The sequence below is a fragment of the Montipora foliosa genome, chromosome 1, assembly GCF_036669935.1.
Source record: "Montipora foliosa isolate CH-2021 chromosome 1, ASM3666993v2, whole genome shotgun sequence".
Classification (NCBI taxonomy): domain Eukaryota; kingdom Metazoa; phylum Cnidaria; class Anthozoa; order Scleractinia; family Acroporidae; genus Montipora; species Montipora foliosa.
This window is the reverse complement of record NC_090869.1, coordinates 9,635,336-9,655,335: the sequence shown is the minus strand read 5'-3', so window position 1 is coordinate 9,655,335 and position 20,000 is coordinate 9,635,336. Positions and strand designations below refer to the sequence as shown.

The 20,000-nt window shown below is 38.7% G+C and overlaps 2 protein-coding genes across 2 annotated transcripts in view; one reads left to right on the top strand and one right to left on the bottom strand.

Annotated features, from left to right (window-relative positions):
• The first annotated feature begins 3,658 nt into the window (after positions 1-3,658).
• On the top strand, positions 3,659-14,072 carry LOC137976156 (trace amine-associated receptor 5-like). Its single transcript, XM_068823482.1, has 2 exons — positions 3,659-8,989; positions 13,937-14,072. Exon 1 carries the CDS (start codon positions 4,626-4,628, stop codon positions 5,691-5,693), a length of 1,068 nt encoding a protein of 355 aa, XP_068679583.1. The 5' UTR covers positions 3,659-4,625; the 3' UTR covers positions 5,694-8,989; positions 13,937-14,072.
• The window catches only part of LOC137976073 (uncharacterized), a 19,656-nt gene continuing 12,842 nt past the window's right edge, over positions 13,187-20,000 (bottom strand). Inside the window, exons 6-9 of the mRNA XM_068823376.1 lie at positions 19,734-19,771; positions 18,663-18,729; positions 15,986-16,260; positions 13,187-14,226 (exon numbers count right to left, since the gene is read on the bottom strand). Of these exons, the coding sequence (XP_068679477.1) occupies positions 13,930-14,226; positions 15,986-16,260; positions 18,663-18,729; positions 19,734-19,771 (677 nt within the window). The 3' untranslated portion in view covers positions 13,187-13,929. The remainder of the gene's footprint in view (positions 14,227-15,985; positions 16,261-18,662; positions 18,730-19,733; positions 19,772-20,000) is intronic.

Below are 20,000 nucleotides of genomic sequence, written 5' to 3'. Positions count from 1 at the left end.
AAACTCAGGGTACGTGTCACTCAGCTTATAAGACCTTGTCATGATTTCTCAAGGGATTTGTGAGCTTTAAGTAAAGTGATGAGGCTGAAAATCTAAATTCGGCTTCGTTTGGGACCTTCGGATTAACTTAATTTAATGGACTGCTTGAGCGGTAACAATAAATCGCTTTAATTAACTCAGAAAAAAAGCAATTAACTGGAAAAAAGCAATCCAACATTAATGTGACGAGTAACGTTTTTACCGGTTCACTAAGGATTAATTACCGGTTGCTTTTACAATGCAATGCACAGTGAACATATTTCAGCCTCTCGCGTTGGTGAATTGATTAGATTTAGAGCGTTCTTCAATCAAATGAAACTGATGTGTAAAGAAAGTCTAATCTCATAAGTACCATAACATTTGTAAAGTGAAATTTATTTTTAAAAGCTAAAGATTTTTAAATGCACAGTACGCGAATAGACCTGAAAATGTGTTTGAACTGATATCTAGTAGTTTCTATTTTGTTCGTGGTTTATCCTTATTTTAAGGTGTCATTGTCCAGGCTAGTCATTGGCCTTTCCTTCACGGCATTTGCTGCGATGAAAGCTTTTCTAGCTTGATTTCAAGTACAGTAAAATGAAATTCAATTGCACGAGCACTGTGACGTAATCGCGAAAGTAGCGAGTAAGGTCTTAATTTTTTGCTCGAAAAGAATTTAAGGAAGAGAAAGCTGATGTAGCCGTTTTCATCTGATTAATCTATGCACATTTTCTAATATAGAGAGGATATTACACAGTGGCGAGAAGATATGAATTTTATGTTAGAGAGGCGAGAACAACATATCACGAGTGAGCGCAGCGAACGAGAACATAAAAGCTTTAAAGGGGAATTTTCTTTTTACTGTATGGACAGTATATATATATGGTAGACCTTGAAAAGCAGTCTGTAATACAAATACTGGGTATTTCAAAAAAGGGCAATAATCATTACGTCGTTGCACAGTATGACCACTCATGTTAGATACGAAAAATACGCTACTCGATTTCCGGATGTAGTGGTCCTAGCTATTTTCGCCATTAAACGCCGCGGCGTTTATTAAATTTTGAGCGTGTCCGATGCGGCGTTTATTCAAGGACGGTCTTTATCCGAGGGCGGCGTTTATTTCAAAATCATATTTCTTGAACACTGACGACACTACAGTAGATCATTTGTTTGGTGGACCTTCCCTTTTACCTGCTTATAAAGGTAAAGTGGCTCCCCTTTGAGGATCCGAAGCTCACGGATGCCTCTGGTGGAGGGTGCCTGGGGGAGTTGGATTATGTTAACTGGACCTTCGACCTTCTGCTTTCTCAACATCTGTTACAAAGAGTCTTTCACAATTGTTTTGGCAGCACACCGTTGCCGTGTGCACCTTTCTGGTCCAGGCACGGTGTAACCGTCCAGTCGGACAGGCAAATAGCTGTGGCTGTTAATTGCCCAGTAATGATGGACTTCATTTTTTCCCTGTTTTGGATTAAGGAGCACTGCAATTTGAGATTGTTAGCTAAGCGTATTCCAGTATCATTCAAAACATTAGCACTGAGATAGCAAAGATTCATAACCCAAAGAAAACAGCAACAAAAATCTTTATTGTACTCAAAGACTTTAAAAAATTAAATTACAAAAACAATAGGCCTTATCACGGTTTTGACCGCCATTTTGACGGGTAGGCCACGCGTAAAGAACTTGTAGTGTTTATATTTGGGATCGGATGTCAAATGATTTTCGTTAAACGCTAGTTCTGAAAAATTTATGAATTGAGAACTGAAGGTACAGGGCAATAGATTATACAGACCAAATTTTAGGCACTAACCTTTTAAAGAAGTCGCCCGGCAGCGTTTTCAATTTTTCTATATATTTGTGTGAATTTGTTCCCGCGAATTTTCAGTAACAATTACAGACAAATGTATGGAAAAATCGAAAACGCTACCACGTAGCTTTTAACCAAGGCTAGTCCCTAAAAATTGGTCTGTATAATCCTTTACCCTGTACCTTCAGTTCGCGATTCATAATTTTTTTAGAACTAACGTTTAACGAAAATTATTTGACATCGGATCCCCAAATTCTTTACGCTTTGCCTACCCGTCAAAATGGCGGTCAAAACCGTGATAAGGCCTATTAAATATAAATATAATAATTAAAGGTCGATCTGCGGTGGAATGAGGCCCATCTATTTACGGTTTATGTATTGTCCATTTTTTAAAACGGCTTCTGTTAGTGCTAGATTTTTGCCGTAAGAACAAAAGGCAGCGGCATTGCGTTTCACGTGCCATTTTGCATTTAGCACGAGCCAGCAATCCCTCGTGCAGCTACTCGGTTGCGGACCAATTAGAAGAGTTGCGGGCATTAGGAGCAATCTGATTGGCCATTAGTTGGCGGGACCCGTGCTCTAAATTAAGATAATACCGTAAACTGACGGGCCAAGGCCAAATGAGAAAGATCGACACTTCTGGTTCATACGAACTCCTGCAGATACAGTAAACATCCGCATAAATGAACACTTTTTTCAGCTTTAAGGCTGATCGTTTTCTTATTTGAAGGGTGCTTAGTGAGAAATCAGCCTGAAAGTGTTCTTAAAATGTTCTTAAAATTGGTTTCAGAGATACTTTAAATTATATATTACTAGAGGTTTAATTAACATACAATGCTGTTTTGTAGTAGATTTTATAGTTAGTTTGTAATGGTCCTGAACACCATAGTGTTTTGATATAAGTTACTGTACTGTATTGTTTCCTTATCCTAATACCCTTTCCCTTTGTATTAAGAACATGTTTTATTTATCACGCTGAATTTGTCATTATTTATATGGTGCTTTATTGGCTAAATTTCACCGTGATGTTCTTAATCCACTTGTTCTTATATGTGGGTGTTTACTGTAGTATTTCACGGCTTGGTGATGTGCTACGCTAGCCAGCTTTCCAAGCGTGAATATCCGAGTCTTCTGTGTGAATGTCAAATGTCGTCCTTACCTCTTCCACTTCTCAGTTGCTTCCAAAGGGTCAGCGGACACGTGACCGTGAAACAATCAATGTCCGCCATGGCTACGCTCCTAATACCAAGTCCATCCATATTACCGTGCGTCCATACCTCTGCTTTATGTTTTCTACCGCTACTAGCTCTCACAGCAGCTTTTCAGCATCCACAGAAATGGGATCGGCTGAGATGCTAATTGAATTGTTATGTAACGGAAGGTGTAGAAGGGCTTATCTCAAAGAACGTTCATGTTTACCCCAGGATTGTTTGTTGTTGTAGCTATATTTTGTTGCTCTGTAAAGGGTTTCGTAAGAAATTTATTTGCATTTGACAAAAGCAAGGGGGGAGGGGGGGGAGGGCGACGACTGGTGCCCGTTTGTTCTTTCGCCGCACTGCACTTCGCCGTCCCCCTTGTCCCTTCCCCTCCCCCCTTGCCCCTTCCCCTTCCCGCTTTCTGGTTGTTGTTGTTATATTCTCCTTGAATATTATTTACCTTAACGACCCAACTGGGTAAAATTGAAGGCCCTTTTCTGTTGAGGCCAAACTGGTGTTGTTTTTGTTTTATTTCGATTCCTGACACTTCAGAGAGAGTTATAGTTGACTGAGTTTAATTTTAAATCGTGCGTCATAAACTTGTCAAGTAGATATGTTGGCTAAGTACCATGTACCCATTAGGCAACTGGCAGGAACCAAGTGAGTATTTTTTTATATTTCTTTTACTGTTCAGTTTTTTACCAATTCGTTTTGAAATCTTTTTAGTTTTACTCCCCTTCCTTCAATTACAGTAGTTCTACGGCGTAGTTCTGGTACTCAAATTACACCAAAAAAAGCTGATTAATGCCAAATACTGCGTATTCAGAAAGGCCCTTCAAATATTATAAAAATGGCTTTCAGATTAAATCTAAAGTCCTTTAAGGCTCTCCGGATCGTCATATTATGCATTCGAAGACGACGTGAGAAAGTTCACAAGTTAATGAGTTCTCCAAATGACGTGGTTATTTCTGCACTGTTTATGACGTACGTAAACGAAAGTTTTGTCGGTTCAAAACAAATTAATATCATCAAGAAGAATAATTATGATCTTTTGGTATTCTGCCGAGTGAAATGGAGCGATAATTAATCACTTGTGAGAGCAGTGCTAACAACACGAACTACATGAAGAATACAACTTATAATATCAACCCACTTGCTGATCATTGACGGCATATTTGCTTGAAAAATGTCTAAAATAATTTCGATTAGTAACCACATTTGTCACTCATATTAGACGCTCTCCATTAAAAAGTTAGTTAACAATATCGAATTTAATATAACGTTTGAATCTTTAAATGTTTCTCAGTTGATGAAATTTTGCAGTGAGAATATTTTCCTTAGTTTGTGAAGGTGACGATGCCTCTATGCAAATTAATATCGTAAACACTTCTACGGAATTTTGTTGATTTTGTCATCGAATTTCCTTGTTGTGGCCAGTTACGCTTTAAATCCATATCTGGACGTATAAAGGGAGGAACTTCGATTTTGACGGAGCAGTATAGATCAGTTATTTTTTGCGCTAAGCAAGGGTAATCAGAAAGCTTACAACAGACTATAAAGGCAGAAGTTGGTTGCGGTTCAGCCGCCAAGCCTCGACGGAGATGTCAGGAAATTTTACAACACCGCTCGAAAGCGAATTTCACCTGGTGACTTCAGCATGGCCTCGCAGTTTGGTTATTTTAACTTTTATTTTGATGGTTATAATCAATGCAATGACCATTGTTGGAAATGCGTTCGTTATCGTGGCCTTAACAAAGATAGATGCACTCAAGAAGATAGCGAACAATCAAGTTGTTATCTCATTGGCTGTCGCAGATCTCTTAGTTGGCTTTCTTGTAATGCCATGTTCAATCGACAGTGTTTTGGTCGGTGAATGGCGTTTTGGTCATCTCTGGGGAAGACTGAATGCTTTTGGGAACTTCTGCTTCTGTATTTCGTCCATAATGCATCTAGCATTACTATCTGTTGACCGTTTTATTTCCGTATCACGACCTCTAAAGTACATTGTAACTGTGACGAAAACAAGGGCCCGCATAGCATGTTTAGCCATGTGGATATATTCAACGCTCTGGGCTTTACCGCCACTCTTTGGTATAAGCTCGTATGAATGTTTTATTCCCTACATTGGCAAGTGTTTCAATGAAGATTGGTTTCAGAAGACCGCCGCAGTTTTGTTCACTGTGTCGGTCGTTTGTGGAACTTATGGGGCAGCGGTGTTGGTTATGATCTTTGTGTACGCTAAGATTTTTACTGTCATCTTTAAACAGTCCAGAAGAATTAACATTGATGTCACAATAAAACACGTTGGAAAAAGAAGTTACTCGGTCTCAAGAGCGAATATTTCAGCAAGGAAAGGGGCTTTGACAGTGTTAATAGTCATCGGGACCTACATATTGTGTTGGTCGCCATTTTGCGTTCTTCTCTTTATACAAATGGCTTGCGGAAAAGACACAGGAGGACAAACTGCTGATTTAATAACCATGTTTATAGGCTTTGCTAATAGTGCCTGTAATCCGATAATATATTGCATACGATATCAAGCATTTCGTAAAGCTGTACACCGTATATTAGCGAGGACGAACAACTGGTTCTTTTCGTTAGTAGAGAGAAAACGAACTCAAACAAGGATCCAAACATCGAGTCTGTCAAATGTTTATATCATCAGTTAGTGGTAAATCTACCAACCAGTTCGAAATATACTTAGAATGATCGACGAAATCAGATAGATTGAGAATTCACGGTTTCATCGACAGATTTTCGGAGTATTAAATTCTCCAGGGCTCAGTCTCTCACTTCATTTAATGGCTAATTCATATTTATCAGAGTATAAAGTAAAATAAATCAGGGGCACCCAACGTCAATTTTCGCAAAAATATCTGTTCGGAAGACGATTTGAGATCTAGAATTTTAATTTCGGAACATTTGTTGTAAAATTTCTTGCTTGCCTGCCTCTCCTAGGATTTTCGAACATCTGAAAAATGATATAATTGCCCATTTTTAACGGATTTTTACCCTAAAAAGGTCACCTAGAATTTTCGGGAGCATTTTCTGGCTGAATTTTTCGAAAAGGTATGTTCTGATCCCTATAGTTTTTGGATCACTAGACTTTCAGCTAGGAAATCCGAACAGATGAAAAATTTTTAGGGGATTAAAATATGCCTATATCTACCGTTTAAATACTAAAATACGGCTATATGCTATGTTTAAGTGGTTTTGAACTATATTCTCGTTGGGTTGCCCCTGATAAATTTCATGTTCAGCTTTGGCTAAGCTTTACATATATTCTTTGGCTTAGTCAGTTGTGCTTGGACTGTGCATATTCACTTACGTGGTCAAATACTGTTCAAAGTCTTTGCACAGATTGAAACTGCCGAGTAATGACTCGTCCACAGGATAAACCTATCCTGCGTTTTAACATCTGGGAACAGATGAATATTTATTATTCCACTATTACACCATTTTACCATATTTGGTCAAGAGAACGCGCAAAATATGCCGAGACGGTAATACACTGTAGTGTCCCGGTTTGACCGGTTTAGAACAGCGCAAATACAGACGGAACGGGCGTTTTTCAATGAAAGAACTTGTTTTCAACGCGATTAAAAGCCTGAGAATTTAGCTTGTCATCGCTTGTCTCTTGTTATTTCCTTTATACAATCAAATAAAGGACATTTGGCTGGCTTTCTGTGCTGTTTACATCGTTCGCAACTTGGCGACCTGAAGGACAGATGATGCGTTTTTTTAAAAAACACTCTTACCAGATAAAATTGAATTAAAATGACAACTTTTTGTAGTGGAATAATAACTCTCTTATTCGATGGTTTAACATATAATACTCGCGGACATTTTGCTCATTGCTCGTATTTTTCCTCGCCCCTGCGGGGCTCGAAAAAATACTGCGCAACTCGCAAAATATCTGCGCGTATTATATGTTAAACCATCGAATAAGATGTATTTATCTTTAAAGATACGCACGCTCCAGTTGGCCCAAAATGTAAATTTCACAAAGTTTCACTAAATCTTGCTGTAATCACCCCCAGCAACGTAACGATTAATAAACAATTGATATCATCAAGGACGGGGGCAAGAAACGGAAGTAAATTGAAATTACATAACTCCATCTTGTTGCGATGTTGGCAAGGTAAACTACGCCTGAACTGGTATAAACGCCGTGTTAAATTTGGCGCGTGAAATATTGACTGCTTTCTGCTCCGGCATTGTCGTTCAAACCTTGAATTTGATATTTAATTTGCTAATATACTTTCATTGCGTTTTTTGAAGGCAAGGATAATAAGGCGTTTAAATTAAGCAAAGCTTAAAAAGACGGCTACGACAACAGCAACGGAACAAAAGAAGAATAGTATTTATTAAAAGAGGAAAATTAAATGGTTGTGCTCAGGGGCACCCAATGTCAATTTTCGGAAAATAGCTGTTCGGAGGACGATTTGAGATCTAGAATTTTCGGAACATTTGTTTTAAAACTCCTTGCTTGCCTGCTTGTCCTAGGATTTTCGAACATCTAAAACATGGCATAATTGCCCATTTTAAACGGAATTTTATCCTAAAAAGGTCACCTAGAATTTTCGGGAGCCTCTTTTCTGGCTGAATTTTTCGAAAAGCCAAGTTTTGATCCCTATAATTTTCGGATCACTAGACTTTCAGCTAGGGAATCCGATCAGATGAAAAATTTTCAGGGGATAAAAATATGCCTATATCTATCCTTTAAATACTAATATACGTTTAACAATGCTATGTTGAAGTGGTTTTTAACTATATTCGCGTTGGGTGCCCCTGTGTGCTGCACGTGCAGAACGCATTTGATTACTGAATGCGAATTTGCATTATTGCAACCTCTTTGCGACTATTCCATTCCTTCCAATAAAACTTGTAGCTGACTACCGAATACCCTGCCACGTAATTGCATAGCAATAACTCCAGTCCTATTGTATTTTGACTCGCTCTTCAAAGAGCGACACTGAATTCTATCAAAGGTGGCAGCGTATTCAACAGTAACTCTCTAAAGTTTTTCCCAAATAATAAAAAGAGACCTTGCTAGCCAGCTGTTCCCCGAAAACGGCCGGTTTTTTTTTTTAAGAGTTTTTGTTTTCTGCGGATTGCTAGGAAAATACAGCTGCTAATTTTTGCTCGTTAATCATTTATATGCAGATTTTTTTTGTTTGTGTTGTTTTGTTTTCGTTTTCTTTTTTGGTTTTTTTTACTTTTGGTTTTTTTTTTGTTAATGAGTTTTCATTGCAGCTGCTGTTGTCGCTGCAGTCGGCTTCTTAATGGCTTCCCGATTCCATGGTGCCGTCGTGAAGTATCGTCTAATAGTTCGGACATCGTCTCAAACATGACTCAATCATGTTCTCTTATTGAATGTTTGGAGATTACATTGTACTATATTAAATGCGGTGGCGGCACAAGTCTTATATCACGGTTATTAGAGTTGAATGATGGGATATTTCCGCCGCTCTTCGCCCTCTGGACGACTGCATGTTTGGAAATTGCCTTGAACTATATTAAATGCGTTGGCGGTGGAGTAATAGTCTTATATTACAGTCATTGGAGTTGAAAGACGGCAGTTATAAATTAAAGTTGAGTTTTCTAGCCATTTCTACTACTGTTTATCATGTTTAGTGTTCAAAGAAGTACAAGTGGGCAAAATATTACATTTGAATTGGTGGTTTTCGTGTTACGTCATCGACGCCATATTGGCGGGCGAAAAGAAAAGATGTCTCATTAAGCTCCTCAGGTTGTGTACATCGCAGTATTGTTATCTGTGTCTCTAGAGATTGGTTGCAAACCACCTATTGTTTTAAAGGATGAGATAGGTCTTTGAATAGACTGCATACAATTCCAAACAATTTTCAAATGCCTTGGTCTACGTGATCTGCATTCCTTACTTTAACCAAGACACATCTCTCAGAGAGCAACCATTGAATTTCCCTTGACAATAATAACACAGGTAAGTGCAATTATTTTTCCGACAACAGAAAGAGTGTAGAAAATAATTATGGCACCATCATTTCCAGTAAAATATTAGCCAACACATCATGGCATATTAAATCCCAACAATATTGTGATTAATTGACCAGTGAATCGACAATTAACTACAGTCTGTTTTTGCAATTTTTCATAGCGCATTTGGAAAGGAAGACCGTGATCTATCTCCTTCCATTTTATATATACTTATTATATTTTGAGTATCTCATGTAATATTGTTAATAAATGCTCACGTCTTTTCGGTCCGGGCCCGAGGGCTTTTCGGTCAAATTGACACGATATTTTGAAAAGCATCACAAGACAGTAATGACTGTGAAACTCAAAGAGAGCTAAAAACGTAATTGTCTCGAAAACAAAGTATTACATTGAACTTCCAGACGCCTTTTGGGTCACAAACGCCAACCTAATTAGAACTCCTGAACTCTCACATCGAAGCAAGATCTGGAAGTCGTAAACTTTGTGAAGTTCACGTCGATATAGGTCCTATATAAAACTTGAGGATCAGAAAAACGCACTTGACCACAAATTATTGATAAATCAATGTTTGTCAAGTACATATTGCCATCAAATTTCATAAACTGTAAATAACCAAACAAAAGAGAATCGGAAGAAGAAGTTGAAAAAGTTAATTACGTTGTCGGGACTGCAAAACCCGGAGAAATGATCATGCAAGTACAAAAGTATTCAACGAAACGGTTTTATTAAAAAAACCAAACTACGGTTACAATCTTTAAAAGTCTAATATAAACCTCTCTTTAGATGAATACATCATTTCCTTTTTTTTTTCATTTTAAGTAAACCAGAAGACTCTAGCTTCTAGAAAGTCCCAAACATTTTTCGAGACTGAAAGCCATTTGTCTAGAACGTCTTCGTTTTTAGCGGTGGAATACTGTTTAACAAATGGATTCCATGTTGCCGTGGGTCTGTTCAGTAATAGATCACAGTAGACGTCAAAATGTGGTAAGAACAAAAAAGTGGCACACGAGGCGATAGCCGAGTGTCACTGATGTTCTTACCACATTTTGACGTCTACTGTGATCTATTACTGAACAGACGCACGGCAACATGGAATCTATTTGCTTTATATAATAAAGAATTAAACTTTATTCGTATAAAAGCTGATGGTGACGTCAATCGTGTGTCTGTCCTCTAATAGATCATGGGCAAGAACCAATCAAAACGCGAAAATAACTTGGGTTATTGTATAAATAAATTTATGACACCCGCGACGGGGTGAAATAGACAGCTAAAATGAGTGACGCTTTTAAGAAACGCATGGTGGCCATCTTGTTTTAATTTAGAAAATGTGAACTTATCGTTTTCTGTCGGTTGCCAAGACAATTTTTCCATACCAGCGCAAATGTTTCAGATTAAATGTTTTAGATGTGTTTTACAATGAGCTCAATTGCATTCTGAAATAACCCCAGCCCATGATCTTTCTTTCCTAACACATTCTCTTCTTGCTGAGTATCGATCAGGAATTTCTGCTAGTGCCTCCACGCAAACATCCAAGTTTTTGCAAACGCGAAAACGGGATCGCGTTTATTTTTCATAGTAAGCTCACGTTTTCCTTGAAGTTGGTTACAACGAAAGTCTTCGTGAAAGTCCTTGAAATATATTTGGTGTCAGACTTGTTATACTAATATTATGATCAACAGAACCAGCGTTTGATACAAACTTGCCATTTTTGTATGGTTGAATGGCATCAAATACTCTCAAATATGAGGTTAAGTTTGGTATCCATGGTTACCCTAATAGAGTGCTAGACGCCATATTAGTAGGGGCAAGCAAGGTTTAATGACATTGAATATATGGGATTTTGGCCCAATTCAAACCTCTATATCTCCACGACAAAGCGGCAGATTTCAAAGATTTTAAATTATTTTTAGTCATTTTATTAATATCATTTACTCAACGGAAAATAAGATCATTGCACAAGGTGCAACGTCTGAAAACTGGATATTACAAATCTCCTAATGTCGCTTCAAACTTCGCGGGAATTTGCTTAATTTTAATTGCAAGGGTTTATATGAAATTTACTAATTTCACGAAAACAATCTCAACAGAATTGCCTTTTGAGAGGTATTCTTGCTATCGACAATCGTCAGGATTTATAATGGTTCAAAGTCGGCACAATTCCCATACATGCACTGTAATTTAAACCGCCCCTAACACCCCTTCCCCACCCCCAAACCAATATGGCGTCAGAAACCGTGACTATTAAGCGCCGTAATCAGGAACAAAAGCATGTTGCGCGTTTGGCTAGTCACAACACACGAAGACAAGCATGTCAGCCAATCATGACTAAGTATACACGAAGCCAGAGCGGCTTTCCTCTCTGATTCTCTGATTGCCTGAATTGTAGCACGAAATTTTGTAACCAATCGCCAGGCGTAATTACGACACTTATTAACTGGCTGCTACTCTATTGAGGTTACGTAAACAATTTCTTATAAAAAATACAAAGAACAACAACATTTCATACTCAAGGCTTCACTGTCAATATTTCCTCTTGACCGTGTAAAAGGGAAACGGCCCTTGTTGTTAAATGAGCAATCCTTAGCCCTTTTTGACAGGCAATTTGTCATTTGATTTTATCACGTTAATTAATATTTGTTCATCCGTTATGGTTTCTAATGAATATCGTTTCATACATTTGCAAATCAGTCGAATATGGTATGTTTTTGGTTGTGTAGAGCCGACGAACCAGCATGGCTCGGTCTGAAGGAGATTTTACAATTGAAGCCTGAAATGCCTACAGTATAAAAATATTTCTTTTAACACAACATGAAAAGCTCGAAACAAACCTGACTGTGGAAAAAAAACTGGTCGAGAAAACTGAAAGTTTTATTAGAACAATTTTATGAAAAGGAAACGCCACTGAAATTGCGAGCCAACTTAACAAAACTTATAAAGTTTTCGCAACAACAAAACTAATGAAATGTTCGTTTTTGGTTCCTCAGTATCAAATCTTGCCCTATTTAAGTTGCCAAGTTTGAAAATAAGAATATAGGTTTTATTTAACAGGAATATAAAAGTACTTAATTTCAACACTTTAAAATGTCATTGGCAAACGACACAGTTTACTTAAGACACTTAATTGTCTCCCTGAAGGCGACTGGTGCTAATTACCTATTTTCATTTCCCTCGAGTTTCTCTTCGGGTAGATGTCGGATTTCTTACCGAGAGAAAGCGATTTATTAATTTGCGGCTGTCATTCTAGAGTTTTTAAATCTTTTCCAAATGCAAAACTATATAGCATTCAAAGACACTCCTTATCGATGGCCATTCTGCAGCATCAAACTGTAGGAGCCTTACTGGGGAGACACTTAAAATGTTAGCTTCATAAACAAGGCAACTTCCAAAGCAAGATAGAGCTTCAACGAAGCTTTAGACGGACCTAATTGAACGCTCTTTTTAAGAGATTCACATAAAAAAACGGTAATGCTTTACTGTAAAAACATGTACATATTCCAAGGTTTAAATGAACATTTTTATAACTCGAAATGTACGTTAAGAAATAAATTAAAGTAACTGTTGCAAGCTAAAATAGTTTGACACAAACCACTTATTTGGCTCGAAAAGGCCAATGAAAATGTACTGCACAGGTAATAAAAATATACATAAAAAATTTAATTATCACTACAATAAGAAGGAACTCGTCTCGCCACAATGCGCCGCGTGTTAAGAAATTAATTGTTTTGAGCAAGAGCCGATACAACATAGATTAATGCACTATATTTCGGCTGGCCAAACCATCCTTCTTCGGGTACAATATATATTGAATCAACAAGGTTGGAAATCCAACGATGTAGTCACAAGCTAGTAGGATGCGAAGGATACACAACACTTTGCTGCAAATGTTAAGTAATTTGAGTGTGGAAATAGCGACAGCGAACTACTAACTGATCCATTTTGAATGAAAAACATATTATCACGGTCGTGAGTGAATCGAACCCGCGTCCCTCTGGTTACTACTTGCGTGTGCTAACCACTGCACCATCACGACGACCCTGCTGGCAACAGAGCAATCAGTGAGGTTGTTGGTTACCTCAACAACAGAGAAATCAGTGACGTAACCAATAACCTCACTGATTGCTCTGTTGCCAACAGGGTTGTCGTGATGGTGCAAAGGTTAGCTCATCCGACTAGTAACCCGGGGGACGCGGGTTCGATTCCCACTCACGGCGTAATATGTTTTTCATTCAAAATGGATCAGTTAGTAGTTTGCTGTCGCTATTTCCACACTCAAATTACATATATATACTAGTAAATAGATTTTGCCGTAATACTGGAAAAAATGAGGTAGTTGCAACTATTTTTTTTCAAATACTAGAAGAGTAAAGGGAAAATGACAGAAGATATTGTAAATAATAAACTGAAATCTAATCTGTTTTTTTTGAAATTGAAAAAGCTTCCCTGGCTTTACGGATTGAGTATATTGAAGAAACAATTTTTTTCGATAGGGATTAATTTCGTGTACTCGTTGGTTGGAAAGGTTGTGAGGAGAGGAGAGAAAATGTTCTGCGCCTGTAGAGGGTTTGGGTTTGGTGTTGGGGTTATCTTCAGTGCGGCGGTTTTGATTTAAACGGTCCTTTAAAACATCGTTTAGTTACGCATATGTATTGTAGATTACTTCTGTTACATTGAATCATGTAGATAAGGTTTTTAAGTTTCACAGGTTATGTTGGAATTAATGAAGCGTGTTTCGCCGGCCGGTAGAGAAAAATCATGTGTAGTTGGTTAGTCTATGGAAAATACAGGGACAGGTAGCGCAGTTTTTGCCACAGCGAACAGAATCGGAAAATATGAGTGCGAAATTAGAATCAAATCTATGTCGCAGCGGCTCTTGCTCAAAAAACGTGCTCTAAGAGAGTAAGCCTAACATTGCTCTTTTCTTTTTTAACAGAAACAATCCTGTTCCAAACTAGTTGACAACTGCTCACTTGGATTCGGCTCCGCTGTACTCTCATTGCGCAGGCTCATCTTGGCCTTGACATGAGTGACGACAATAGATACCAGGCTGCTATCAGCTCTTCCCAAGTAAAATATGACATCACAGTTTGGATACTCACAGTTCGGAATCCCATTCCTGATTTCTTTAAGAGTTGGGAGAAATTTGCCCTTATAGTCGAACACTTTGGTGCACTTTTCTCGCTCAAGCTTTGTCGCAGCTTTGCAGCCGTTTGAATAGAAAACCTTTTATAGAAAGTATGTACAAACAGAAGGAAACTATTAGCTGGAATATCAAATTTCTAAAACTTCTAATAAATTGTGTTCATTTTGATATCATAGCTGTCACGTTACAGGACAAATCAAACAGATGAAGGTCACATTGAAGAAAAAACGTTTCTCTTAAAAAAGAAGCCTTTTCCTTAAGGTCCGAAGTATTCAATGCCCTTTTAAATTAAGGAGACTGTCAACGCGCTTTATAGTGTTGTTTTCGGTCGAAACGGTAACTGACTATTGCTCAAAATTAAGAAAAGTTACTGACAAAGGAAAGATATCAAATGAATCGTAGCAAGCCTATTCATTTTCTAGCGGTTTTTTTTTTCCATTTCAATAGGTAGAAAGCGAGAAATACCCTCCCTGCATTAAAATGATCCTTCTAACGAAAGGTACTACATTATTTATTTAGTGATACACGTTAAATAAAATCGATGACGCAGTGGTTTTTCTCTGGGTATTCCAGTTTTCTCGCCTCCTCAAAAACCAGGAGTCCATAACAAGAAGCCTACAATTCCAATACTAGGTCAATGTAGCGGCATTTTCACAGATCAAGCTATTTTTAGACGAGTTCTTAAACACGATTTGACTTGCAGGAGTGACCCTTATCAATCCCATAGGAATTAATTTCTCGTGCAAGACTCGTGACTACCTAAAAGGCACAAATATAAGAAAGGTAGAAAGATAACTTGGTCTGTAAAAACGCCGTTTCATATATAAAATGAAGTCGTACGCTCGTAGTCATGGGTCCTTGCAAATACCAATGTTTGACTCTGATTTGATTTGATTTGTATGTTTATCACATACGGGGCAAAATTATTGAATGCTGATTGGCTTAGAAGGAGGGCATGATTACTTGATTCTGATTGGTTAACAGTTGCTTATCCTGAGCGCACGAAATTACAAGAGAATCTTCTACCAGATTCTGACTCCTGTGCCTTTTTGTACACATGTAAAAACAATTAAATCAAATTAAGCCCTATTTCTGTTGACAGCATCGATTTATTGAATTGAACTTTAACCGAATAAAAAAATAAAAGCATGTTAAGTTGATTGTCATTTGTCGCGGCATTGAACTAGCTTCCCTCGATAATTTTGCCCTCTATGTGATAACCATGTAATCGCAATGTGCCCTTGTGCAATTAAGGATTAATTCGAATGAAGGGGATAGTTTCTAAAGAAACTGTGGTGCTTCGTCGGTGGGGAAGTAGTATACAAAAATTTGGCTTTATAGACAATGAAACGAGTTTGAAAAACTCAATTTTTTTTAACTTAGGGATGCAATTTGAGCCTCCAATGGAGCGAAATCTTTAAAATGTCCAGAGTCGTTTTTATCCGGCAGATTTGATGACCCGTACGGGAGACCGGGAGATTCGTTCTGTATTCGGGAGAGTTGGCATGTGTGATAACTGTGATGATTTCAAATAATGATAACAAAATTTAGAGTCAAATGTGTCTAGCATTTAGACACTACTGAGACACAGTAGAGAAATCAAATTAACTCATATTCGAATCATAGGTTGGTTTCAAGAAAAGGAGTACCAGGAATAAAACCTCACGGAGCACAGTAGGGATCAACAAATGCAACCCACAAGCGACGCCAAGTCTGACAATCGAACCTGGGCCACATTGGTGGGAGGCGACTGCTCTCACCACTGCTCAACATGCCTCTTCCTGTATAACAAATGTGTAACTTTCTTATGTAGTCTCTTCAGATAAAAGAGTGCATTACCTTGAGAGCCGCATGTCGAGTGGCTAGCATGTCAAAGTCCTCTGTAATTTCTAACAGGATTCCTGGTGTCAAATAACTAACCACTTTCGCGATTTGCCGACAGTTGCTGTTCACCTCCGGTAGTTGAATCTGCCTTGCGCCATTCATTTTTATGATGTCGGGTGTTTTGGAGCTTCCGTAAAAGAATCTGATGGCCCTCTCGCCTTTTGCTAGCCTCGTTTCGTTAGATAAGACTTCATGTGACCCGTAGAAGACTCGGATGTGTAATAAAGAGTCTGGAAGGATACAGGCCGCAACATTTAAATTTGTATTAATTTAATCGTTACGAATGAATCTGATTTAACAATTATTCCATAATGGCTGGTTTACACGTATGACGCAAGCATAACCTAGCATGAGCACAAGCAACATACGCAGACGCAGTAGCGTTTTGATAACTGGAACCTTTCGTTAGAACAAAAGACACTAATTAAGGACAAGTTGATGCGCCTGCGTATACTGCTTAAGGTTATGCTTGCGTTGTAAGTGTAAACCAGCCTTAAGCCAGCGTTGGATATGTATAGGAAATGGTATGAAAGAGAGATCAGTGGATTTCGTGATTTATGGGCACAAGTGATGTTTTGAAAATTCTAAAAATTGCACGAGACGTACAAGAGTGCAATTTAAGAAGTTTTAAAACATCACGAGTTACCAGAAATCAAGAAATGCCTGATCCATTTTAACCGTTTTTACTCTATCGCTGTTTCCGTAGCCATGCATTCCTCATTGACCAATCAGAAACGCGATATTCTTTGGAGTATATAATAATAGATGATAAATAGCCAACGAGGTGCGTAGCCCCGAGTTGGCTATAACCAGTTGCCAGCTTGGCAACGCTTGATGCAATAAGTTTCCATATGAGGTCATACGGTATATTTAATAATTAGACCAGTAGCCCGAAAGGCCCACGGGTCAATAGCCCATGAGGCGAAGCCGAATGGGCTACTGACTCGTGGAGGGCGAAGGGTCTAATTCTTTTAGTATCACCCAACTAGTTGGACGGAAAAGGCAATAATAAAGTTAGCAGATGCAAGTTGAAGAAACATTTATTTGGGAATCTAACCAAAAGAAAGCGTTGCGCTTTACGCGACTCGAGGACTATTACTAATGGTCCTCTAGCAGCGTAGCCAATTAAGATGCAAGATTTGCATTAGTCCACTAGTTGGGTGATATTGAGAACTAATAACCGAGATTGAGTGAATCAATCAGAGAGCTAGAAACGCAATATCCGAGATTGAAAATTTAATAAGATTAAGGGCGGTGCCTACTAATTCGCAGGTATTTTTGCGTGGTTTACTAAATATGCAGGAAAAGCAGATCTTAACAAGTGTTATTGAAATCCAAAAAGAAAATTGGGGGTAACCACGCATTTTTCGAAGATAATTAATCAACAATATTCGTAAAAAGCTTTAATTTACAAAGCAATGTACGGCGTTCTTTTCCAAATTGAAGCTTAGTTATCTCTGAAAAATACCCCCAATTTTCTTTTTGGGTACCAAAAGCACTTACTAAGTTCTGCTTTCTCCCGCATAGTTTTGAAGCGCGCAAAAATATCCCTGTATTAATAAGCACCACCCATAGGAAATCCGAGTATCTCGAGATGCGCAGAACGTATGCGCAATAACAATAGTAGACACCGTCCTTAAATGTGCCTGAAACTTCAGTGATAGGTATACTGTACCAGATGGCTAATAAGAAGTTTTAGCACTGATTACAGGCTATGACAGCGACAACGCCAGCTGTGACAGTGGCAACGCCACAAAGTAATACCACTGGTTAAATGCAGCTTGAAAGCATCAGCATTATATAACCAAATAACATCTTTCCCACCACAATCCACGCCCCTCACATACTTAAGTAATAGTAACTTTAAGATCTACGACAACGGCGTCGACAAAAACGTCACTTAAATTTATAACTTTGAACTTTCGTTACCGTCTTTCGCGATTTTTTTCTATCCTAACAATAAATTGGTACAAGCTGTTCCAGAGCAAAAACAGAAAATTAAAGGTCCACATTCCCACATTTCTGTGCTCAAGTTGTCGCTATAACTTTCACGTCGTTGTTACATAGAGTACCGCAAAAACGTGTGCTAAAATGCGTGCCGGACGTGCAGTGCGATTATTTTTCCTCTGTTAACCAATGACAATAGGGAGCTTACGCACGTGCGTTGTTGAGACGTGGACGGCAACCGGAAGTGAATATTTCGCACACCAGGACAGCGGTCTCTCCCAGATTTTTAAACTTATGGTCTCTAATAGTGAAAAGATATTTTGCGATATAAATGTGGTTGTGTGGTTGTGTGAAGACAAGCTAAAAGGGAAAACAGCTCACTTCCGGTTCCGTTCGCGTCTCAAAAACGCACGCGCTTAAGCTCCCTTATAGGCTGATTTAGCAACAGAACGGGAACGTCTGTGGCGACGGCGCGCGCAGAAAAAACACCAATGAGAATTCAGAATGGAATAACTCCACTCTTTTCTTCTCTATTCTAAATTCTCATTGGTAGTTTTGCTGCGCGCGACGTCGCCACTGACGTTCCCGTTCTGTTGCTAAATCAGCCTAATATTGTTTTGTGACGACCACATCGTAGATCATAAAGTCCTCGATTCTGTTGTAAGACGTGCCGACAATGCCTTACCATAGGGCTCTAAGGGTGATTTTGCTGTCCTCGCAGGTAACGTGGAGCGATTTATGCGGGGAACGACCTGTGTGAGATAAAAGTAACGTTAGTCTGAGCAGAAGCCGATCAGTAGGAGCTTGCCTTCCCCATACAAGCCCCATGAGTCAACCTTTGCCCGTATATTTCTATTTTTAGAACGCCACGAGTTGTTCGGCACTGCACGCGCAGTTTAAAATAGCCAATCAGAATAAATTCATTGACTAACGAAGACAAAAATAGCAAAAACAATGTACGCAAATTGTGCGAATTTATGTAAATTAATGTAAATGTCAGTCTCCTGCTAAAGGGTTGGTTCTAAAAATAGAAAGATACGGGCAAAAGTTGACTCAAGGATATAGTGCACATGGAGGCTCCAACTCATGGGCTCCTGGTCTGAGCTAATAGGGAGTTTACGAAACGACGACGCCGACGGCAACGACGACGCTACAAAACAATAGGTTTGGTGAGCAAAAACAATGGCTCTACACGTGCGTTTTACATTTTAGAACATTTCTTTGCCGTCATCTCCTAAATGACGACGTGAAATGACCAAATTCAAGGTTCTGTGGAGGACGTTAGCACATGACGATGAATTTTCAGTTCTCTCTGTACGCTTCCAACTCACTCATACCAGTTTCCTTCCTCGACAGTTACTACACATTTTTAACGCGAAACGACATGAAATAGCTTCGTAATGATATGAATAACGCGAACTCGCATTTTAAATGAAGTCCTCGTAGCCGTCGTCGTCCTCGTTTCGTAAGCTCCCTATTGAATAAATTTAACGCCGTAACGGAGAAGTGTGTAAGTAAACTAAACTGATCTCACATCCTCGGAAATAATTCATTTTAGCGGAGCAGGTCAGCTGAGGTCGAGATCAGCTGGTTTATTTTTATTTTTTATTTTTTCTAAGTCGACCGCTGACCAGATACTGGTTTTCGATTGGATCGCTGGCTCAAGATAGGTTAACTTCTTGTAAGAATAAATAACACGGGAGCTCCGCCTTAAGGCTTGGCTAAAATAGACAGATCATTCGAGCACAATACCCACCATTCGTCCAGCAGCGTCGAAAGCATCACCACCCAACTCTGACATAAAAGAGAAAGAGGGAATAAGTAAGCGTTGAAAACAGGAACTTTAATCAACAACAATATGCTTCCATTTTCCATCTTAACTTCGACTCAACAAACCAATAAATGATTGAAGGGGTTAGTTGCTAAAGAAACTGTGTTGTTGCAGGAGGCCAGTCTCATGTTTGCTGGAGGGGCCGATTACATGGAGCACACAATTTCCACCCTGCGATGGACTAGCATCCCA

Bases quoted from the DNA above. Each gene is read 5' to 3' on its own strand.
- LOC137976156 (XM_068823482.1), top strand. From the start codon at position 4,626: ATGTCAGGAAATTTTACAACACCGCTCGAAAGCGAATTTCACCTGGTG.